We start from the raw sequence: 21,442 nt of genomic DNA on the forward strand, positions 1-21,442 counted from the left end.
AGAATGTATTTGATAAGGAGCAGGGTGGGCCTGAAGATAAATCTAGGATGAATAGTCTACAGTCTTGGGATATTTACTAATATGTTTTTTAAGAAAAATCCGAGCAAACCTGGAAGGAAACTCAGTCATATATAGCCATATTGGTCCAAGAAAAGATGGAGGCCTGGAGTGGGAGGTGAATTTTGTTGGGCCAACGCATTTACGAGCTTCCAGAAGATCAGAGATCTCGTCCATCCGTAGATACCTCCAAGGTCCTGCATTAGAGAACACTATTTAAAGAATATTTGCATTTCTCACATCAGGAGACAAATATTACCATATTATTTCTTTTCTATTTTCCATAGAATGTGTTATTTATACACAGAATAGGTCTACATGGACAGCAGTTTTGAAATACCTTCCCCTCCAGCAATTTTCTTGCTTTAAGATCAGCACAGGCTTGACCTCTTCTAAATCGGCCTATGTCCACATTTCATATGATAGCTGTTTGGCCCATTGAAATTTATTGGGGACCCCCTTGTGAATTATTGGGGTATTCTACATATGCACTCGCCCCTTCCCCAGCTGTTTTCTATGCAGATGGAATAGGCCGAACACATCTCCTTGCATGTGATATACTTACCACCAGTCATCTCAAGTTAACTTGAAGAATGGTGTGGGGGGCGTTCAGACCCCTGTGCACAAGCGTGGAAAGCAGCCAATCAGCCCCAAGCCGCATGGAGGGGAAGCTGCAGCTTCTACTGCACTTAACTTTTTTGTCTTTTGAAGAATGCATATTAAAGCACTTCTATTTGCATTCTTCTAAACCGTCCCTTTCATCCTCCCAGTTTACGCTCAATGATTCCATGCGTTCTTTTGAGGCTGTTTCTACAGCTTTTCCTTCTTTCTGAGTCACTTGACACATCAACTAGCAAAAGATTCGTTTTCAGCAGCTCTGTTACTAAAGAAAACGCAAGCACAAGCGCAGACGCCGCATTATTTACATTAAACAAGCCTTATATAAACAATTATTCAAACTAATTTGTGTAACCAACGATTAGGTTGATTGAAAGGTTGGAAAATGACCTGGTTACCACAGCAACCAACGGAATGCTCTTGCTGATTGGACCATAACATTCTTGCACCATTATTACTTTTTATACACCGCAGCACTTAGAAGATCCAGCACTCTCGTAGGCTACGGCCAGAAGAATAGCCCCAGGTTGGGAGCGCAGCCCCAGAGGAGGAAGATCGGGGATCTGGCTACCATGGTGGCCCTACCACTTTGGATCATCGACACAAAACCATAAAGATAAATGAGGCGCCATGAAAAGAAAAATACTTTTTAATAGTAACATACATCTGTGTGTTTCATACATCAGATCACTAATACCAGTGATCACATTTCATAATTTAAATATAATTGTGCAATTTTTCCGCTGCACAAAATGCAATAAATAAATGTTGAGCCTGTGCGAGAATTATTAATTACACCTCAATCTAAAAATGCTTTACATTACATCCGGGAAGTCACTCGGGTCACTGACTACTCGGCTGTTGCTTATCGTCAACGTCATAACTACGCGACAGCTATCAGGCAGGACCTTGAAACCGCTCTATCTCACGCCTGTTACATGAAAGACGGCCTTGGCATGCCTGAAACAGTTTACATCGGCTTCCAAGTATCTGATATTAACTCTATATATTTATTACTTTAATAAGCGATATAAAGATGTGCTTACTTTGTTTTATGAAAGTATTACTCACCCAGTGCAGTAGACATTTTAGTCAGGCGGAGGAGTGCCTTTGGCGGGTCCTTCGTTCTCTTACACTGTACCCATGCTGGAATTACTGTCCTTGTCCCGGAAGTGTGTTTGGGACACCCACTGGGTTCACTGAAGTCTATTCAACACACGTTTTATGTAAATTAACGTTTCAGCTGGGATTAAAATAATGACTCTGAACAAAGTTCGATATTTAGTCTTTTTCCAGTATTTTGGGACAAAATATAGGTAGGTGCTCATTAAATCTGTTTCAGAACCCAATCAGTGTGTGGCCACTTACTTAAATATACCTTGTGGATATGCCACAAATTGAACACGCCATTAGTTTGTGTGTGCATGCTGTGTATTGTTATTAATTACTAGCATATGATTTACCCCGTTCCTCCTTTAACTGCCATTACTATGTGCGAGGAAAGTATTGAATTAATTCTGTTAATCAGTGCATATTTCTTTATGATTTAGATGGTTATTGTTTTCAAAATACAACAAATTCAAACCAGCAGCCCGTACAGTCGTGTATATAAATAATAGCAAATCTTCAGATTGTTAAAATGTGTGTTCTGTTTCAGAAGTAACAAGTAGACAAATAAATAAACATAGATACATAAAAGAGACCCTTCAGCAAAAGTTACTTTGTACATAGTTATGTTGGTGAACGATTATGCATATCGGTGCGTATTGCATAGATACAAAAAAATCTGATTTTGCAGAGACAGTCGTAACAACCAGGCTGGTGCGAATCCTGGATCCCATCTAAGAGGCAGGGTCAGGGTTTCATGGACTAGTGTAATGGGAAATAGGCGGTTGGCATGGTAGTAGGTACTGATCACCATATGTTTCTTGGTCAATGGATAGATTTATAAGCTTGTTTGAGCCGGAGATCTCCTCACCTGTTGTTTCTGTAATTCAACTTGTTCGGTCTAGCCTTTGTACAGCGCTACAGAATATGATGACGCTATATAAAACAATAAATAATAATTTGACCCTACTTACGCAGGAAGAATATTGTAAGAAAAAGAAAAAAAACAACAGTTTAAAACGGATGGGTGAAGTGTATTCTTGGAGATGCTCAGATTTTTTCACGTATAAAAATGGATATCAAGAATGTTAACAACTGACCGTTCATTAAAACGATGTGCCGATGACGTTCCTTTGAACACGTCAGTGAATGATTGGCACAATCTACTGTAATACATAACTTTATTCCTCTACCAGTTTACGTAAAATAAATAGAGGGAAGAGGGAAACCGATAATCTATGGATGACCCTTTAAATCTTGCAGAGTAAGTTTTAAAAGAGGGTGTAAAATTTCACATATTGAAAATCCTAATATATTTAATGTCCTTTGTTTTTATTGGCTTGGCGTCACTGAAATCCTAGATAATATACTTTATATTTATTCAACAACACATATACATCTAAAGCAGGGGTGGCGACATAACGACTGCTTAATATTCGTGGACAAATTTATATGTGTATACTGATGACTTATAGCATTTTATGGTAACTAGAATGGATATTCATAATTATATTTTTTTCAAATCCCTCCCGTGTTGTAGTTTGAACAGCGTAATGATCTAATGAGAAACTTGTTGTTAAAGCTGTAATATAATATATCATTTTAAAAATACTAAAAGAGTATAGACCTGGGGTCATGGAGGATTTGGGCCTTTGGAATTTTCTACAGAAACTAGCATTATATGAGGTACAAGAATGTGTAGAGATATTAAACATGACCTTGAAGATACCTATTAGAAAGTATTTTGGGTTTCCCTTTAATTTGAACAAAGGGGTTTCTGCTCTGTATATACTATATCAATGGTATTCAAACTTCAGTCTGATCTACTGCAGTCAAAGTTAATTAGCCTCATGTCAGGAGCCAATGGTCAGAGTGTTGGTTGGCTAGTTATCTTGTGCTCAATACATATAATTTTCCACCCATGGTTGAGCACAGAACATCGTGAGACCATAAAATAGAGCCACTATGGAACCCGGAGCTAACAAACAAGATTTAAAAAGGCTACATAAGACACCAGAGTCTCAAGTAAACTAGAACTCAAGCCAAGGTCAGGGTCATCAACAACCGAAGTCCAAGTAAGTCAAGCCAGTCAGGAATCATAGAGTAGTATCACGAGTTCCATCAGAATGTTGACACCAAGAATATGTCACAACACTGAAAACTATACATGTACTCTCAGGTGATTCCAAATATTCCATCTCATTTTATTTTATCTATGCAGGGACAGTCAATTTTGGATCTCTATTACAGTGAAGGGCAAATATAAAATTGACGGGAACATGAGCAAACATAACACATACTATTACACAAGGAGAAGAGGACCTTGTTTTTTTCGAGAATGCAGGTTTTAGGGTGTTAAGAGGATAGATTGTATGCTTCTGTGAACAGGCAGGTTTTTAGTGAGTGTTCAATGCTAGGGGAGAATCTGACACAGGGTAATATGGATAAAGAGTTGCGATTGGGAAGTGGTGGCTGTTGAAGGACAGCAAAGTAAAGAGGACCATTAGGAGTGTATTTAGAGATAAGATCCGAGGTCTGGTAGTGCAGAGATATGATGTTTGAATCATAGTCTTCAGTGTAAAGGCTGAGGGACTGGGCTAGGAGGAAAGCAAATAAATTCTGATGTAATTGGATGACCATTGTAGCAGAGGTATAACCATGGAAGTCTAGAGATGGTTCTCCACATGGAAGCTCACATGAGTTTGTGTGCTAGAATGCACAATAGAGACCAAGAGTCGTAAGAATTAAGCGCACGCTTCAAGGACCCTAATGGACTAAAATTCCCAGCGTGTGATGTGGACTCATCTTCGTATTGGCTGAGTATGAAGCCTCAGTGGCTTCAATAGGACTTTGCCTTAAACAGAACTTCATGTAATGTTAGCCCTACTTCAATGAGAAGCAGATATTTCTTCAGAAATGAAAACCCTTTAAAACACCCGTTTCCACGTTCATACATACACAGCTTTTTGTAACAAGCTCCTTTTCATTCTCTGCATGTTTCTGAAATAAACACGAGGTTTTATCATCCTGTGCTATGGCGTGAATCATCGGAGTGTGCGTTTCAGCTCTTCGGATGAGTTATTGTTGAGTCATAACGAAGCAATTGGATTTGTTTATTATCTCTTCTATTTTTGGCTTCGTAATTTACATATTACGGCTAATTTTTAGATATACTTGTAAATATGTTGTTTTTGTAACAGTTTCAATTTGACTCGTGACATTTAAAATGCAATTTAATATGCCAAGGGAATCATTGATATCTCTTGCCAGAGACTGCTCACAAGTGGAGTTCCCAGGAAAATGTTTTTTTAGATGTGTATGAATTGTGTCTTAATGTCGTGTAATTCATATGGTACACATTTTTTAGATCAGTTACAACTTTAGTAAATTAGATTTTTGAATTATTTAAGGAATATTTTCATAAATATACACACATCGTAACTGATGAAGAGTCCGCGAAATACATGCTCTGCAAGCCGAGTATGTCCAATGATCCTCTAGAGATAGCTCAACATATGAAGGCTAATGACCCATGATGCCATAAATTAAAGCACTTTTAGAATTAAATATAAGACTGATATAAGATAAACATTTAAATAGATGTAAATATGGTGACTGTTTCAGTTAAAAACACCAATGAACAGTAGACATCAAGAAAACCAGTAGAATTTGACCTAATGGTATGTTTCGCTTTGGTTTCAGCGGCGTGATGGAGACACCAGCCGATCAGGCTGTTCTTGGAGTGCAAAATTATTTAGAGGTAAGTTTTTTTTTAATAAATAAATCTTAATCTTAATAAATCCGCCTCACCTTTCAAATAACGTTCAATAATATTCTCCTGTTTTATCAATGCCGAAACCATGCTTAAGACTGAGTTGAGTTATAAAGACTGAACGTAAATGGAACGTAGCTCACGGAAACCAATTTTATTCAGGCTGAGTGCCTTTGGTCTTTGCTCCTCTCACAAACAAACCCTTTCTAGTTCTATAATGTTTCAAGGAAATTGGTATTGATCAGCATGCATTAGCATGTATTAGCAACTTAATGGGTTATTCGTGAATATGTTTCAAGGGACAACTTGCCCCTGCCCTCTGATTAATCATGCTGTGTTACATGTTATTTCAAACCCTGAGTCTCATAAGAAGACACGTCTATGTACATTATCTAGATGCTTGGTCATTTGTTTGAGTCCAGTTGACCTCATTGGGTTGGCCAGTTGTTGGATGGCGAGACGATAAATTTGGGCACTAGTGGAACTTCTGTTGATCTTCTGTAATGTCCCCTATTAAATTCTCATTACTCTACTTTTACTTAACATTACAAGTAGCGTTTGCAATAAATCGCAGCTTAAATAAGCGGAACCTCGTACATCGCACCTCATCTTTTCTTGAGTTCTTTCCAGGAGAGACATTGAAAGCGAATGATAGCGGAACAGGCTTCAGTGTGTGCCTCTAACAAAACCTCAGAGGATGCCAAGTTAATGACCGTTTAACTAAAGAACAAAAAAGGCATTAGTGTGTCAGGCAGCTCTGTGTTGTGCTTCTCCCGCTGGTACCCATCGCCTGCATCACCTGCTGGTAATTAACAGGATCTCCTGTCCTAAGACCCGGCGATGCAGGAGAGCTCAGCATGCAGCAGCGGGAGAACTGTATCAGGCGGAGTACTTCACTTACTACGCAGGCAGCCTGGAAGTAAGAGGGTTAATTGTTGGGTATAGAATTATTTTAATTCTCACCATTACAAATTTATTGCACAAAAAGAACAAAAAAAAACAGGTCTAAGCGTTGGATCTCAAATTAAAGGGACAGTCCAGCCATCACATGCTCTTTGCTGCATATGATAGCTCAGTGCTTCCCTTAAATTATAATTTTTGGTCCCTTGAGAATACATTGAGGACCATAAAAATGAGCTTTACCGAGGTAAAATTGCCCTTAACTCCTTCACAAACGTCCTTCTTTAAGAGCCGGATTACTTTGTCCCTCTTTCCTCCCCGATGTCCATCTTTTCTAGGAGAATGTTTTCTGGATATGAGGGTATCGCAGGGTTCTACAGCCTGAAAATGTCACAATAATGTGCATAGAAACAGCAGAAAAAATTTATAAAAACAGTTATAAAATTTATAAAAACAGTTATCAGTAGGTCATAAAGTCACTTAAAAAGTCTTGTGCCCCCTAGCATCATCTGGTACCATGCCACCAAAAAAAGCGACCCTCTTTGGCTGTTAGGAATGCGGGGGGGGGGTATTTTCTAATGGGGCTAGAAACATATAAACCTCTACTTTCAGATTCATTCAAGTCTGTTATTAAAAATCCAGAGGACTGCAGTAGAAGCTCATCCTCTCCCCGATAAGGTTAAGGTAATCTGCCCCTGTACCGCGTACCAAGTTATTTTAGTGTGTGTGGGTAGAATCTAGACGTACTCCGTTATTAAGCTCTTATGTTGTCAATCTATGATCAGGTGAGTCACCAGAGAGCGAACGTGTGTGTACCTGGGAAACCATGTGTTATGTTAGGATGAGACCAGCTTTCTAAAATTTACCATTTTAACATTAAAAATTCATATATAATAAAGCGGGGCTTGGGAGGAAAGGGGGGATCTGAGATAAGATGTAAGATAAGCTACATGGGTGGAGAATAAACGTGGATGGTCAAAGCTTCTATAAAGTTCCTTTCCTTTTGCCACATATACAAAAATGGTGGCCTGTGAACCACGCGCTTATAGACACGCATGTCTGCCTCATGGGCCTCTCAACCCTACCTGAAAATGTATAGATAAAAATATTTTCTATTATTATCTTTTTTCTATATAAAGCACCAACAATTACCGCAGAGCTTTATGCAGTCTGTACATTCAATGGGTCTGACAAAACTAGAACTGACAGGTTAAGACGAACCGATACATTGATAGTTTGTTAGCAGCATACAGGTATACACCATACTACATTATACACATAGAGACTCATGTATGACATGTGTCTTTTACCAATCAGATAATATTTGGACTAATTTTAAAAACCCTCGGTGAAGATCCTTCATAGACATTGGTTTCTGCATGGAGTCTGCATATGTGATGCGATAATTAGAGACATACAAGATGTCCTCTCGCTTTCCTCCGACACATAACTGCAATCATCGCAGCACAGAATTAGGTAGCGGTTGAGAGATTCAGTTTACAATAGCAGACGGGTTCATAAAGGGCCTGTAGAATTTATATTCTATAAACTGTCCCTTTATGGAGGTTGACTTTAGTTTATGACATCAGAGAAGCTTTATAGCTTTAGTAGCGGAAAACATTAAGCTCGTGTTAGTAACACTCAGTAAATATATGAGACAAATCACAGCCCTTTATATAATCACTTTTAAGATCAGTTCCCATTATATGACACCGCTTTACAAACCAAATTCTAATGTATCTTGGAAGCAGTCAACAGGTCTGACAGACTTTATTTGAACCCCTAAAGAATGATGTATGCCTTTTGTCATTTTTATAATATGTTTGCCCAACGATGATGGCCTCAGGCCGGGGAACTCAGGAAGACACAGGAGGAGTTAACGTTCTTCGTTTAGAATGTAGAAGAACACACTGATACTCTCTACTCTGCATCTCTGGCATCAGATCAAGGCGAGAAGAGAGAGGCAGAGCATCAGACACATAGTCTTCCCTGTAAATGCATGTGATTGGTAATCACAGAAATAACGTGACTTTGGAAGACTCCCATTGGTCCCCTGTACCAGGAAACATATGCCCTACTAGCTATGACTCCTTTTTTAGGATCACAAAGGGGTTAACAAAGAGAGAACACGTTGCTGGACATACGCCGAAGCAATTTTAAGATATGAAGATATCTAAGGCCGTTTTTAACAACAGTAATGTCCATGACGGATTTATAACTATGCATAGACTGGTATTTATGGTATTCCTCGCCATAATACTGTTCCTATGTTTACCAAACTTAGCCTCTCATGGAAAAATGAGTCCCTGAAGTATCTGGAGTTCAGGTTCTTCAAAACATTTCACGTATAGACAGAAACATTAAATAGGGTATAAAAATCTGTGATCTGTTTATGTATTATGTGGAAGACATTAGGGAAAGTTCATACTTGGGGCCAATGAGTTACGATTTTCAGCCAACGTACTTTATCTAATTTTTTCGTGTAACTGTGTTCAGCTAGTGAGATGTTAAGTTCTGCCATTTTCTTTTTAAAGTAAAAATTGAATTTTTGCTAAATTACAGGCAAAAAGCAGCAGAACAGGTGGGAGGACAGAAAAAAAATCTTATCAATCTTCTTTTAAGACTCAGTGGGCTGCGTGACTCACTATTCAGCCTCCTCAATGATTAAATAACACTTGGTGAGTTTGGCGCTTTAAGCTAAAAAAAAATAAAATAAAATAAATCATTTGGATTTTTAAGAGTTGGACTTTGAATTCTAGATTTGTATGGCGTTCAACAAAAAGAAGATCTGCTGCATGATCATGCCATAAGAATAGTTACATTCCGTGTATACGTATTCTTGGGGCTTTTGCACCAAAATCCAGACATCATGAAACACCCAAGGTGGTTCGTTATGTTATATACTACGTTGTTTATCCATTGAATATGATGGCGCTATATAAAACAATACATAATAATACATTATCTATATTGAAAACCCCGTAATTGACCCTTCTACGGGGGAAGTACCCACAGGTCACATCATATAACGTAGCATTTGGCTTGAAGTGAATGCTATCGGTTCTGATATTCAGAGACTCGGGCCCCTTTTATGTACCATTAAACTCATGTATGGTTCGGTTTCGAGATACAAAGTTAACACAGAAATCGTTTTATGACGTCTGTAAATAAAGCTACTTTGAGCGATAGCGGCAGGTCCATTCTATTTGCAGAGCAGTGCAGTGAAACGGCTACGATGCCTCAGATTCTGGGGGTTATCACAGAGCGTCGTGCGGTCTTTTAGCTTCGCTGGAATTTCCTCTGTATGCAAGTAAGTCAATGAAAATGGAAAAACGTGGAAATAATCAATTTTTAGGGGAGGACAGAAAACCTTTTGCTGAGCAAACATTTGTAAAAGGGCCTCGTTGAGCCCCTCGGGAATCTCCACTCTCTCAAGCTGATGGATAGCATTAATATTTTATGAAGACTCCAGCAGCAGCGAGGCTTGCGATGGTATGTGAGATTCTGGCTTCATGAAAGCTCTGGAGCCTCAGAGTTCAGGTCTCTGAGCCAAACCATGTAACTTTATTTCCCCGCTTTAGTTTATGAGTAAATGAGGCGACTTGTCCTTGTATCAGCACACTAGAAGAAGCAAACGTGTCTTTTTATACATTTTAGGGTTCTTTACTAAGCACTGATAGTGAGGTTCCCCAACATTAAAACATCTATCCCAACCATAAACAAAAACACTCATGAAAGCAACATGATGGACGCCCAAAGACCTCTTTGAATGCATAATAAACCCCTTAAAAATTGTCCATACTGACCTTATTGGCCATTAGCCCAGCCGGCACAAGCCAATGAACCAGACCTGACCAACCGGAGATTTTTGGCTGCCCTTCTTTTCTTCACATCACTGGGGAAGAGGGCCCCAAAGAAGCCAGATCTCAATGAGACGGGTGACCTTCACTACTTTCCCTACAGGCTTCCGACCGATGGCTTCATTAATGCTACCAGGATGTCCCATCCACCCTACATCCTGTGTCTTTTTACCTTTATTTTACCACCCTTCAATGTTTTGGAGAAAGTAAAACAAATGCGCCGGCAAGCATATCACCTTTACCCATAAAATACACTTTCTGGATACCTAAAAAGAAGTAAAAGATGAAAATTTTTAACACTTTCATGAAATATAATACTGTCCTGTTGTGTTACCCCAAAGTGTGGGACATTGTTAAATAAAATACTCTGAACAATTCACTGCAACTCTGTGCCTCTCGTTACACCAAAAATATTATCAAACTCAAGTATACCTACACACGTACACACACACATATATATACACACACACACACAAATAAATACATACACACACATATACACACATATATGCACACACATACACATATATGTACACACACATACATACACGCACACATACACACACGTACATACACGCACACACACACATACATACACACACACACACACATATATACATACCACACATTCTACTCAATGCCTGCATGTGTTACAAGGATAGAGACCGATAACACAATAAACAATATTTTGTGTGTATTATTTTTTTCTCCCCGATTATTATGAGTTCTGCTGTGTGGGAGTCACAGAAGCGTGACGGAAGGTGTTGTGGGCCCCGAGTGTGGTTTTTGGTTCCCCCCTCACGCTCCTTTGAATCCTTATTCGTTCCACATGTGCTTCTTTCTGCCCCGGCGGCCGAACGCACGCAGAGAGAGGGCCGAATCGGGGCCAATGTGGGAACGCGTCTATTCCAAAGGCTGGGGCCAGCTTCCAAGCGGGCTCCATGTGTGTAATCAGAGCAGAGCATGCACGCCCAGAGACATGTCAATGCTCCATTAACCTCTTCACTGCCAGACCTCCTTTTTTTTTTTTTAATAAAAGCTATTTTCTTTGCTGACTGGGCAGCTGCAAAAAAACAAACGTGGAATTCCTCGCTCCCTGCTCAGTTTTTTCGGGCCCGTCGTATGAAAATGTCTGTCTGCGGGTGTATATGAACTCGCTCTCACTCTTTGGTACTTGGAGGTTGTTACGTGTTGGCAGGTGTAGCGCGTTACCTCTCCTTCCCCGTCAAATCATATGACAGATGTGTCTCTTCGTGTTTGACAAACGCCATATTATTTCTGTTTCATCCAACAAACACAGACCTTAAATTCATCTCATAGACGTTAACCCTTCAGAAGATGTGAACGCCCATCCCGGCATCATAGCCGCCGCTTCGTGTTAATCTACAGAATGCCGGTTTAGCCCTTTTTGCAGGAAAAGCTCGTCAAACGTCGATTCAAGCTGCGTGTAAACTGACTACTTAAGTCAATTCACTAACTTTTTTGGCGCAAACACAGCTTTATAGCCGCTTAACATGACCCAGACTTCTTGTTGGCTGTAACGTTTCGGCTTGGCCTTTGTCATTCTTAAATAGTTTAGGTTGACCACCCCAAATTTGGCAGAATTGCCTTAGCTGAAGCCGTTTAATATTTACTTGGACAACCTGACATGGTGATACCGGATACGATGTATCTGTAGGTCCCCACGGACATGGATAACATTCGAGTCATTCCAGAGTCATCTCAGCTTTTCGGGGGTCCGAGTGCGTTGACGGCACTGTACAAATACGGCAAATCCGTGATAAGCGCCACGTGCCATTTAATCCCAATAGCTGCATGCGCGGGACGCGTTATGAAGTGATGCTGGCTCACGTCCAGGGCCGTGTAAAATCCTAATCCTGGTCTTCCATGAAAACAAACATAGACGGAAAGCATTCATTCTAACCATAAATTGCAAATCTTGACAGAACGTCATTCAGAAATCGCCCCCTTCCCCCGTTTTGCTTTTCGCGTCAGATATCGAAGGGACTTTATATTTTTTTTAAAAAAGGCAGGAAAAATAAGATAAAAATTTAATAAATCTTTTATATATGTTTTTATTCACGGATATAACTGAATGTCGGGCATCAAAGAGATTCTACAGCCGGGTTACGGTTTCCGGACTGTAGATTCTTAATGATTTTTTATTACCATTTTGGATGTTTTATGGTTATTTTGTTATTGTGATTAGGGTGCAGTCCTTGGAACCCGATGAACCGCCAATGAAGATTAACCCTCGATGGTAAAGTTAATGGTGTGTACGTCTCGGGTCTTTTGGGTCTGTTCTCTAAAGGGAGAGTTTGACTTCATTGTACGTTATTAGGAGCCAACCCCATGAGCTTCTACTTCAGGCAGAGCATGGTTAGCCCTGTATAATGTATAGTTCATTAAGTGAATTTTCTTGAAAGTCTCCCCACCCGTTGAATTATGCATTATGCAGGCCTAGGTAGGTCCTTTACACTGGAGCTTGCAAGAGTTGGCCCTTCATAATGAATAGTAAAACATTTACTTTAGTGAATAGACCCCTTAGTGTTAGCCAGACATAAAGACAGGAGTCCCTCAAGGAGGGCTTGCCATTTTTAGATAGATTAACTGTGAATTATATATTTTTTTGCTCACAGACTCAACTTTGGTTGCAACCCAGTGAGGTTTACTTAGGCAGTTGTTGGAGACAGAAAGCATTAAGGAAAGAGACACGATTAAGGCTCAGGGCATTAGTCCATATCAGCAGCTAAAACATTTCTCTACGGCGATGGGGTTATGGACGCGTCAGCAGAATGAGGGTTAAGCAAAGCTTGGCTGAGGTCTCCCTCCGTCCTCACAGCTTCTAAATAAAATACCGCATTCTCAGGCAAAAGAATCTCTGAAAGGACTTCATTTTATTAACTGATGTGGTTTTAATTCCATTGTCAAGAAAACCTGAGGAGATCTGCCCTTCGTCCGAATGGAAACTTTTAAGATTTGTTTTTTTTCCTATGGCAATAACCTATCAGTTCCTGCCTTTGTGTCACATGACAATTAAGTGTTCCCAGCACAATGACCATAGAGAACGATACCTGCCAAGTGTCCCAATTCTGTCTGTTTCTGTCTGTTTCTGTTCTCTCCCACTATCCTTGGTAGGACAGTTTTTTTCCCTTGTCTATGTTTGTGACCGCTATCCACTTATGCCTCCATATAGAGTTCATGCGTGAATTTGCATGAAGTGTTTTGGGGTCTACACTAGTCCTTTATCGATCAGTTTTGGAAATAAATTAGCTTTTCACCCTGCCGCTCATTTGATTAATAATTACACGATTGTGCAACACGATTGAAATATTTGGTGAGTTTCAGATATTTTCATACACATGGTTATTACTCAGAATTTAGTCACCATTCCTCCCCAAATAAAAAAAAATTGCACTTTCTTTTCAAGTTATTAGGAACGGTAAATACGGGAAAATTGTTTTCTCGTGAATAAGTCGGAATAAATCTACTGACCCCAATGTGATTATGCGTCACTATGACTCGGGGCACTAAAAAGCCCCCCCTACCCCGTTACTCAACCATAAGTGGCCATACTGAGGAAATATGTCTTTTCCGTCCTGCCGCTGAGCAAAAAGGTTTTGCTTCTTAATCAGAACCACATGTAACGTGAAACTACCCAGACGGGGCGAAAAGAATACAGTCTGTCTCTCTCTTTTATTTCTTCTTCTTTTTTTTTTTTGTTCTGGTTCCCAGGCATACGCGGCCGTCTTAGTTACAAAATATACATTTATTTTTCTCTTTTCCCCCCACTGCGTAAGTCTAGAAAAAAAAAATAAAATTAGCGGGGAGGCTGGAAGGCAGCCGCCAAATGCGAATTCAAATGTGTGTCAACGTAGTTCGCTGGCGTAGAAGTGAGAGAGGAAAGAGACGTTTGAGGCTAAGACTTTTGGAATGGTGATGGGATACAATATTCAATAAAATTTATTTTTTTTGGTAAAAAAACAAAATCCAAGCGTTTTGGGGAGACAACCGCTGCCACGGGGTTCCTCATGGGACAGATTTTCAGTGTGAGATTATAAATTAAGTGCAACCAGAAAATAATAATGATCCTTGGGAGAAGTTCTTAAAGTCTATGTGATGGGTCACAAGGATCCTATGTAGTCTCCTATATATATAGAGAGAGAGAGAGAGAGGGAGAGAGAAGTATTTATGATTGGATCAAACCTTTACCATATATATATATATATATATATATATATATATATATATATACAGAAATACATACATCCTCTGAACTCTTTCCATAGATGGCAGCGCAGAAGCTGAGACTTGCTGGCAAAGCCAAGTTCTCGATCTCCAGCCGGACAGACACGGGCGTCCATGCCCTCTGCAATTCCGCTCACGTGGACATCGAGAGAGAAGGAGGAAAGCCACCGTTTTCAGAGACCATCCTTGTGAACGCTTTGAACCATCACTTGAAGCCAGAGTCCATCTCGTGAGTAACAAGGAGACCATGGTAGGGCGTTTAGAAACACTTCACGGAGTGTTACTTTCATAGTAACCAGTTTGGTTCTAGAACATCTGTTGGCAAAAAATAGACGATGCCGTTGAGTCCTATGACGTATTTTGTTACCACATTGTAGAGATCAATCGAAAAAGGTACCCCGCTTCATCTCATGGTTGGGGACTTGGGACTAAACCTTCAATATTAATGGACAGTTCTCTGAGAATTTATGTTCTCCGTCATCGTTCTTATTACAGAGCATCCTTTTTGCAAATCCACCGCTTACTCCTGAAGATATTTAATTATTACTATTTCAAGCAGTCATCAAACTGTTTTTATTTTTAGTTTTTTGGATGGCAGGTGCACTTTGTTATCAGGGAAACGTCCAGAGCGGCCTGTGATAGAGCAGATAGACTGCAGATGCCTCTGGCAGTCAGGAGAAGTAAAGCAGATAAGTGGACGATGCACTGTATGTTTATTGTTGCTAACAGATGAGATGGAGCGGCAATGATTTCTGGCGTGTAAACACAGAAAACTGTACATTCCTGCCCATACTGCAAATCTCGCACACAAAGCCTGGTTCCCATGGTAACTAATTACCACAATTGAACAGCATGTTCAGTTTTTACTTTTTCGGGGGATGACAGGCGAGCCTCGGTACACTTGCCAGTAGGATGCTCACATTTTGGAATCCAAGTTAAAACAAGTTACAGGCCAACGTGAAGACCGTGTCAGCCATTTTCAGCCATCCAGCTGGTTTGGGATAGCAACCCCCATCAGGGACGAAGTGAACTCCACAAAGGGTTGGATGTGAGTGTAGACCTGGAGATGTCTTTTAGAAGTGAACTCCACAAAGGGTTGGGTGTGAGTGTAGACCTGGAGATGTCTTTTAGAAGTTGAAGGACTTCACAAACATTCTGCTGCAGGAACTCGATAATGGTGGAAAACCAAATGGTTCTTATGAAAACCATAACTTGACCCACCTGTATTGAAGTAGGGAATTCAGCTGTGATGTAGCTTTGAGAAAAGCACCAGTTGGGATGCCTAGATATCATTCAAGGAGAGTAGAAGTTGAAGTAAGCTCCTGACTTTGATCCATAGAATCCACAAATCTTTCTGTCTGGTTTGAATTGCAAGTTTTAATGTGTCTTGCTGACCCTGGAGTTATGGGGCGGCATTGCCAAGGTATGCGTCAGCCTTTGGTACCGGCTGTAAACAAGGATGTTGCCCACATGTGCGTACCAGCCAGAACTGCGTTTAGATGACAAAGCCTTAAGCTAAGATAATGAAGGGACAATGTATTGTAATAAACCTGAATCCAAGTGTTAAAGGGTTTTATTTAACCGCATGAAACCGCTTTATCATCAGTTTACCTGTATTATTTTCATGTTCTGGATTCTTGTAGTTATATTCAGCTTTCGTGAATGCTTACTGTAAGTTTGTATCTCTTTTGCCCAGGGTACTTAAGGCCATTCGCGTTAGTGACAGTTTCCACGCGCGATACAATGCATTATCTCGGACGTACATATACCGCATAGTGACCGGATGCAACCACTTTGACCTTCCAGTGTTCGAGAGGAATCTGTGTTGGGCAGCGTGTGTAAGGTAGGTCTTCGGGAACTGAAACATTAAAATGGGAACAAAAAATTGGGATTTTGTGATGTTTGATGGAACCGTGCTCCCAAATCAACAGCGGCTTATGGAAAATATATTCATACTACCACTTCCTAAGTCCAGTCCTTGAGTGTGAAAGCCTTGACTAGACAGCTGCCTTCACTAAGGGTCTTGCACGGGTGACATTTTTAATTGGCTGACTACCCCTCTCTTCCTGTGAAGGTTAAGACTCGGGCATGGCTGTTTGATGTTGGGCAGATCTGGCCAAAAGGTTATATAGGAGTATATACCATAATTATTGGTCATGTGTATGAGTCCATGGAGCAAAACTGGCGACTTTGTAAGAAAATGCCACCATCTTACCAAGTTCCCGAGCCAGTTTTCACCCACTTGTTGCCTGTAATGAGAGCTAATGTTCTAAGCGTACTCTGGTTTTTGACTGATTACCTTTAATGTTTGGTGTTATTGTTATTTGCAGTAGTCTGAACATTCCAGCCATGCAAGAGGCGGCACAGCAGCTACTTGGGACCCATGACTTCAGTGCTTTTCAATCAGCCAACTCAGAAAATGTGTTCAGGTCTCCCATCAAGACATTACTGCGGGCAGATATTACGCCCTCCTCTGGTTTCTGGCCCCATCACACACAATACAGGTAACTTTACAGTTTAGGTTTAGGTTCATGAGAATGTGGAAATAGTATCTTAACCATTCTAGATGACTTATCATGCCACTCATTTTGGGAATATCCAAAGCAGAGATCAAATAATGACAGCCAGGATTGATAGTCCATTTATTTATTAAATCCCTTAGATTGTAAACTCACAAGCCAGCCCCTAAAGACAGGAACTTTGTATGAAGCTCTGGCTGCTCAGTTTCAGTTCTAGTAGCATGCGTATGATTGGCTATTTCCATTAACCTCAGTGGGAGGTCGTGTACAGATGATGTGCAGGAAGTGTACTTAAGTACGCTTCCTGGTTTCATGGGTTTATGAAAATGAGACAAACGCCTCGTTTTCAAACTTCAATTTATGTTACCTCCTTGTCCTAGAAATTCAAATTACTGTGCAGACAAAGCCTCAAGGGAGACCATGTAACCACGAGTATGGAAAATGAAATGTAACACACCCGGTTTGTCATTTCCTTCTCGATGTTTATGATTGTCTGAAATATGCAGTGGGGACATAAATTGGAAAAAATACACAAGCACGTTTAGGGCCATCTTTTACCCAGGGCAAAAGGGGCAGCTGCCCTGGACTAATCTTAGGGGCCCATAACAGCTGCCCATTAAGACCCCATTGTTTGCATACAAGCAGCCAGCTGCATAGAGGAGGAATAACTGAGTCTCAAGCCAGGAGTGAGAGAAGGCTCCTGGCAGCACGGCCCCTGAGGAAAGCTTACCCAGGGCCACATTGGCATTATGTTCATTTTATTATTACAGTAGTTCTATATGCTTTAGGGGAAAGGCATTGAATCTGATTTCACCCTAAAGATACAACTTTGAATGGGTTAACAGCGGAGACTAAGAGTAGGCATGAATTTCCCATGAATGAGGCAACATCTGGTGTAAATAATCATATTTCCCTCTGGATTCTTGTGCAGGCGTCAATGGACAGCCGGCTCCACCCGTTCATGTAACGACATAAAAATGTTGGGCTTTACAATGGAAGATCCCCGTTACCACCCTCCATCTGTGACCCAAACCTTCCGTATCTTAAAGACAATCCTCCCATTGCAATGTCACTGGTATTTACAATGTAAAAAAAGGTTACCATGTTGAAGATGATGTAACAAGGTAACGATCACCTAGAGGAGGGGCGTCCAACCTGCGGCCCTCCAGCTGCTGCAGGACTACATCTCCCATAATTCTCTTTCAGCTCAATGGCTGGCTGAGGAGTATGGGAGATGTAGTCCTGCAGCAGCTGGAGGGTCGCAGGTTGGACACCCTTGACCTAGAAAAAAAAGGCCTTTCATCAGTAGGGCAGACAAAGTATATGTTCTGTCTCTTGTGTTCACTGCGTCTTTTATTTTCTAGGGACTTGCAGTTCTGGGACTTGACCTTCCAGGGCAGATCATTCCTTTATAAGCAGGTACGGTACTCTGGCCATAACTGGTGGATTATCCGTGCGACAACTATTTATTTTATTTTTTTATTAAAAACAAGTGATTTTCAATTACAACATAATATTTGTAACATATTTTGTTTTTACGAAAGTTTCTTTAAAGTACTAATACTCCAAACAGGTAATTATTTATTCAATTATCTTAACACGTGTTACATTCTGGAGGCCAGTAACGTTTAATCACAAATTGCATCAAAGAGGTTTTCTTGTTTGATAAGTTATCCCAACATAAATCCTGAAAAGTAACTTTGGCTGAATCGTTGAGAAGTTCCAAGATGTTTCTTAGTACGGCATTTGGCTGAACCCCATCATCTCCCAATTGTACCTGTCTCTGTGTCGACAAGATTATATTATATTTATATATATATATATTTATATTAAAACAACATTTTCGTTGGAGAACTGCCAAAAAAATCCCCTTTAAAAATATTATGTTGTATTGGAAAATGACACAATTTGAAGAAAAAAAATAAAGGCGGTTCCAGAATAATACACAAACACCGAAAAAACTTCAGCCTTAAGAGCTCTGCCCAGGGCCCTCAAGTGCATTAAATTACTTTTGACCTCATAACAAAACAATGGACGGGACACTCCTTTTAAAACATGTCAATGTCAAAATACGCCTCGTTCGCCCTTGGATTTGAAGGAAGGCACCAAATTTGCTGATTAGTGACTAAGATACGAACCTACAGTTTGTTGCTATTGACAGTTGATATTTGTTATCATTCTTAAGGTTTCCAGTCCATTGTCCACGTGTCAGACCAATAATTATTGTCTACTGAACACTGGATCTACCCCGGGTTGTTTTCCCTTCATCAACTATCTGACAGTAGACAAATCAAGCTTTTGATTTTACAAACAGAGGTTGATACTCTTGATAGTTCTTCCTTAAAACGGAATGTTAGTCCAATAAAAAGGAATTATTTCATATGGCAGTATGGTTTACATTACTGGACTAACATGGCTGTCCCAAGCTTCATAATGTGTTCTCGCTCTGCCCCCTGGTGAAAATCTCACAAAATGCCTTTAAAGCAGGTGTAAGAAGGACAAGATTAAAACCTCCAGCAGAAGACATAGAGACAAAAACAACTTACACAATAAAAAAATGTTTGTCTTTATTGTTTAACCTTGTGTGACAGTTAAATGATACATGGATGTTATATTCCAGGCAGCCCCTTTTTCGTCTGTGGATATTCTAATCTTAGCTTCGATGTTATTTAAGACAGTGGCTTTTTAAAGTTATTGCAGAAAGGGATAAGCTTCCGTCGCTGGTCTTCACAGGTCAGGAGGATGACTCGGGCTTTGGTAGCCGTTGGTCAGGGTCGGCTCACACCTCGGGAAATGAAAGATATTATGGAGGCGCGAGACCCTACAGCGTTCCCGGGGAACACAATCGCTCCAGCGGACGGCCTGTTCCTGAAGAAAGTGGAATACGATGGAATTGGTGAGCAGCCCGCGGGGTAATATGCCATCTCTCGGCAAAGGTTTATCAACACAGATTGTCACGGTTTTCTGCTGTAGAGATAGCGCTTGTGATGTAAACATGCTAGTTTTTTGGCCTGCTATAGAAACAACACAGGTATCAAAATGTGACGGCTGATAAAATATAGTTAAGTTTGTAGTATGGACAGTTACTTGTATTTGACATCATTACTTCTCTAATGCGACTGACATCTCTGACCTCGGCCCGTTCAGATCTGAGAGCCTCGCAGTAAGCTGATTTCCCATATTAACGTATTAATGAATGATTTCCGGTATTAATGTATTAATTAAAGATTTCACTATTAACGTATTAATAAATGATTTCACTATTAATGTATTAATTAATGATTTCACTATTAACGTATTAATTAATGATTTCACTATTACCGTATTAATTAATGATTTCACTATTAACGTATTAATTAATGATTTCACTATTAACGTATTAATTAAAGATTTCACGTATTAACGTATTAATTAAAGATTTCACTATTAACGTGCCATTGCTCTAAATTACATGGAGGAAAGCAGGGAACTGGCTTTATATCTCTCTGCCGGACACATGCCTTTTCTGTCTGTCCTTCCAGTCGTTAATATTTATGATGTACTGGGACTGAAGTCAGAGAAGTTTGGGACTAGTATTGGGTTTTAATGTACCGGCTTCTATAGCTAAAACAGACTCGACCCCAAGTCTCTCCCGCCACAGGAAAAGCAGGAGTCGTACAGAGAAAATAACTCCTTATAATAATTTCCTCCGAACTGGCTGCAGTTCAAAGTACATTTCTATTCCTCCCCATTATTAGTGAGGGGGAGCGAAGGAAGACCCTCGCTGAGACAAAGCCATCTTTGTTAGCCCGGTCTGCACATTCATATCTTTCTTCTGTACCAGAGGCCAATAAAGCAGGAGGAGGACAGACAGCTAGTGACATATAAGAGCCCAGTAATTACCTCACATACCAGGATGTATGACATCACTATAAAACTTTAACCTACTGAGTGCCAGAAGGGTTTTAAATTACTATTAATAACTGTCCAACCGTGGCCCTCAAATAGAACTATTGTAGTATCACTTTTTATTATTTTGTGATTACGCGTTATCGCCTTCTACCAGTATAAATGACATTGGAACTAATTTCCCATTGTAGTGATCATGGATTGGTTTTTTTAACGTTCTGACTCTTTTTTTCTCCCCATAGACTGAAGTTCAGAAATGATGTTGAAGTTGAGAATCCAATGTCGGAGTCTCTCTAGCTGAATACCAGCAACTCGGTGCCACATCAGCTCCCGAGGAGAAACGCTGTGCATGGACTTTTAATTACCGTGTCCTATAAGGGCCGACACCTGCCCCACAAAACGCCTAAACCTGTTCCAGAGCCCAAGAGTCAACCATGGCAGCATTTTAGTGTCTGCAGACCAACCCGGTGTCA

The 21,442-nt window shown here is 40.2% G+C and overlaps 1 protein-coding gene across 1 annotated transcript; it reads left to right on the forward strand.

The window, feature by feature from the left end:
- Window positions 1–1,810: 1,810 nt before the first annotated feature.
- PUSL1 (pseudouridine synthase like 1) lies at window positions 1,811–21,401 on the forward strand. Its single transcript, XM_053452566.1, has 8 exons — window positions 1,811–1,991; window positions 5,485–5,542; window positions 14,604–14,791; window positions 16,259–16,405; window positions 16,893–17,066; window positions 18,446–18,500; window positions 19,815–19,977; window positions 21,212–21,401. Exons 1-8 carry the CDS (start codon window positions 1,933–1,935, stop codon window positions 21,214–21,216), a joined length of 849 nt encoding a protein of 282 aa, XP_053308541.1. The 5' UTR covers window positions 1,811–1,932; the 3' UTR covers window positions 21,217–21,401.
- Window positions 21,402–21,442: the final 41 nt, after the last annotated feature.

This window comes from Spea bombifrons, chromosome 12, assembly GCF_027358695.1.
Source record: "Spea bombifrons isolate aSpeBom1 chromosome 12, aSpeBom1.2.pri, whole genome shotgun sequence".
In the NCBI taxonomy this organism is placed as follows: Eukaryota; Metazoa; Chordata; class Amphibia; order Anura; family Pelobatidae; genus Spea; species Spea bombifrons.

Coding starts and splice junctions, on each gene's coding strand:
- PUSL1 (XM_053452566.1), top strand. CDS start 1,933: ATGACTCTGAACAAAGTTCGATATTTAGTCTTTTTCCAGTATTTTGGG. Junction 1,992..5,484: donor TATTTTGGGACAAAATATAG/GTAGGTGCTCAT, acceptor CTTTGGTTTCAG/CGGCGTGATGGAGACACCAG. Junction 16,406..16,892: donor TGTTGGGCAGCGTGTGTAAG/GTAGGTCTTCGG, acceptor TGTTATTTGCAG/TAGTCTGAACATTCCAGCCA.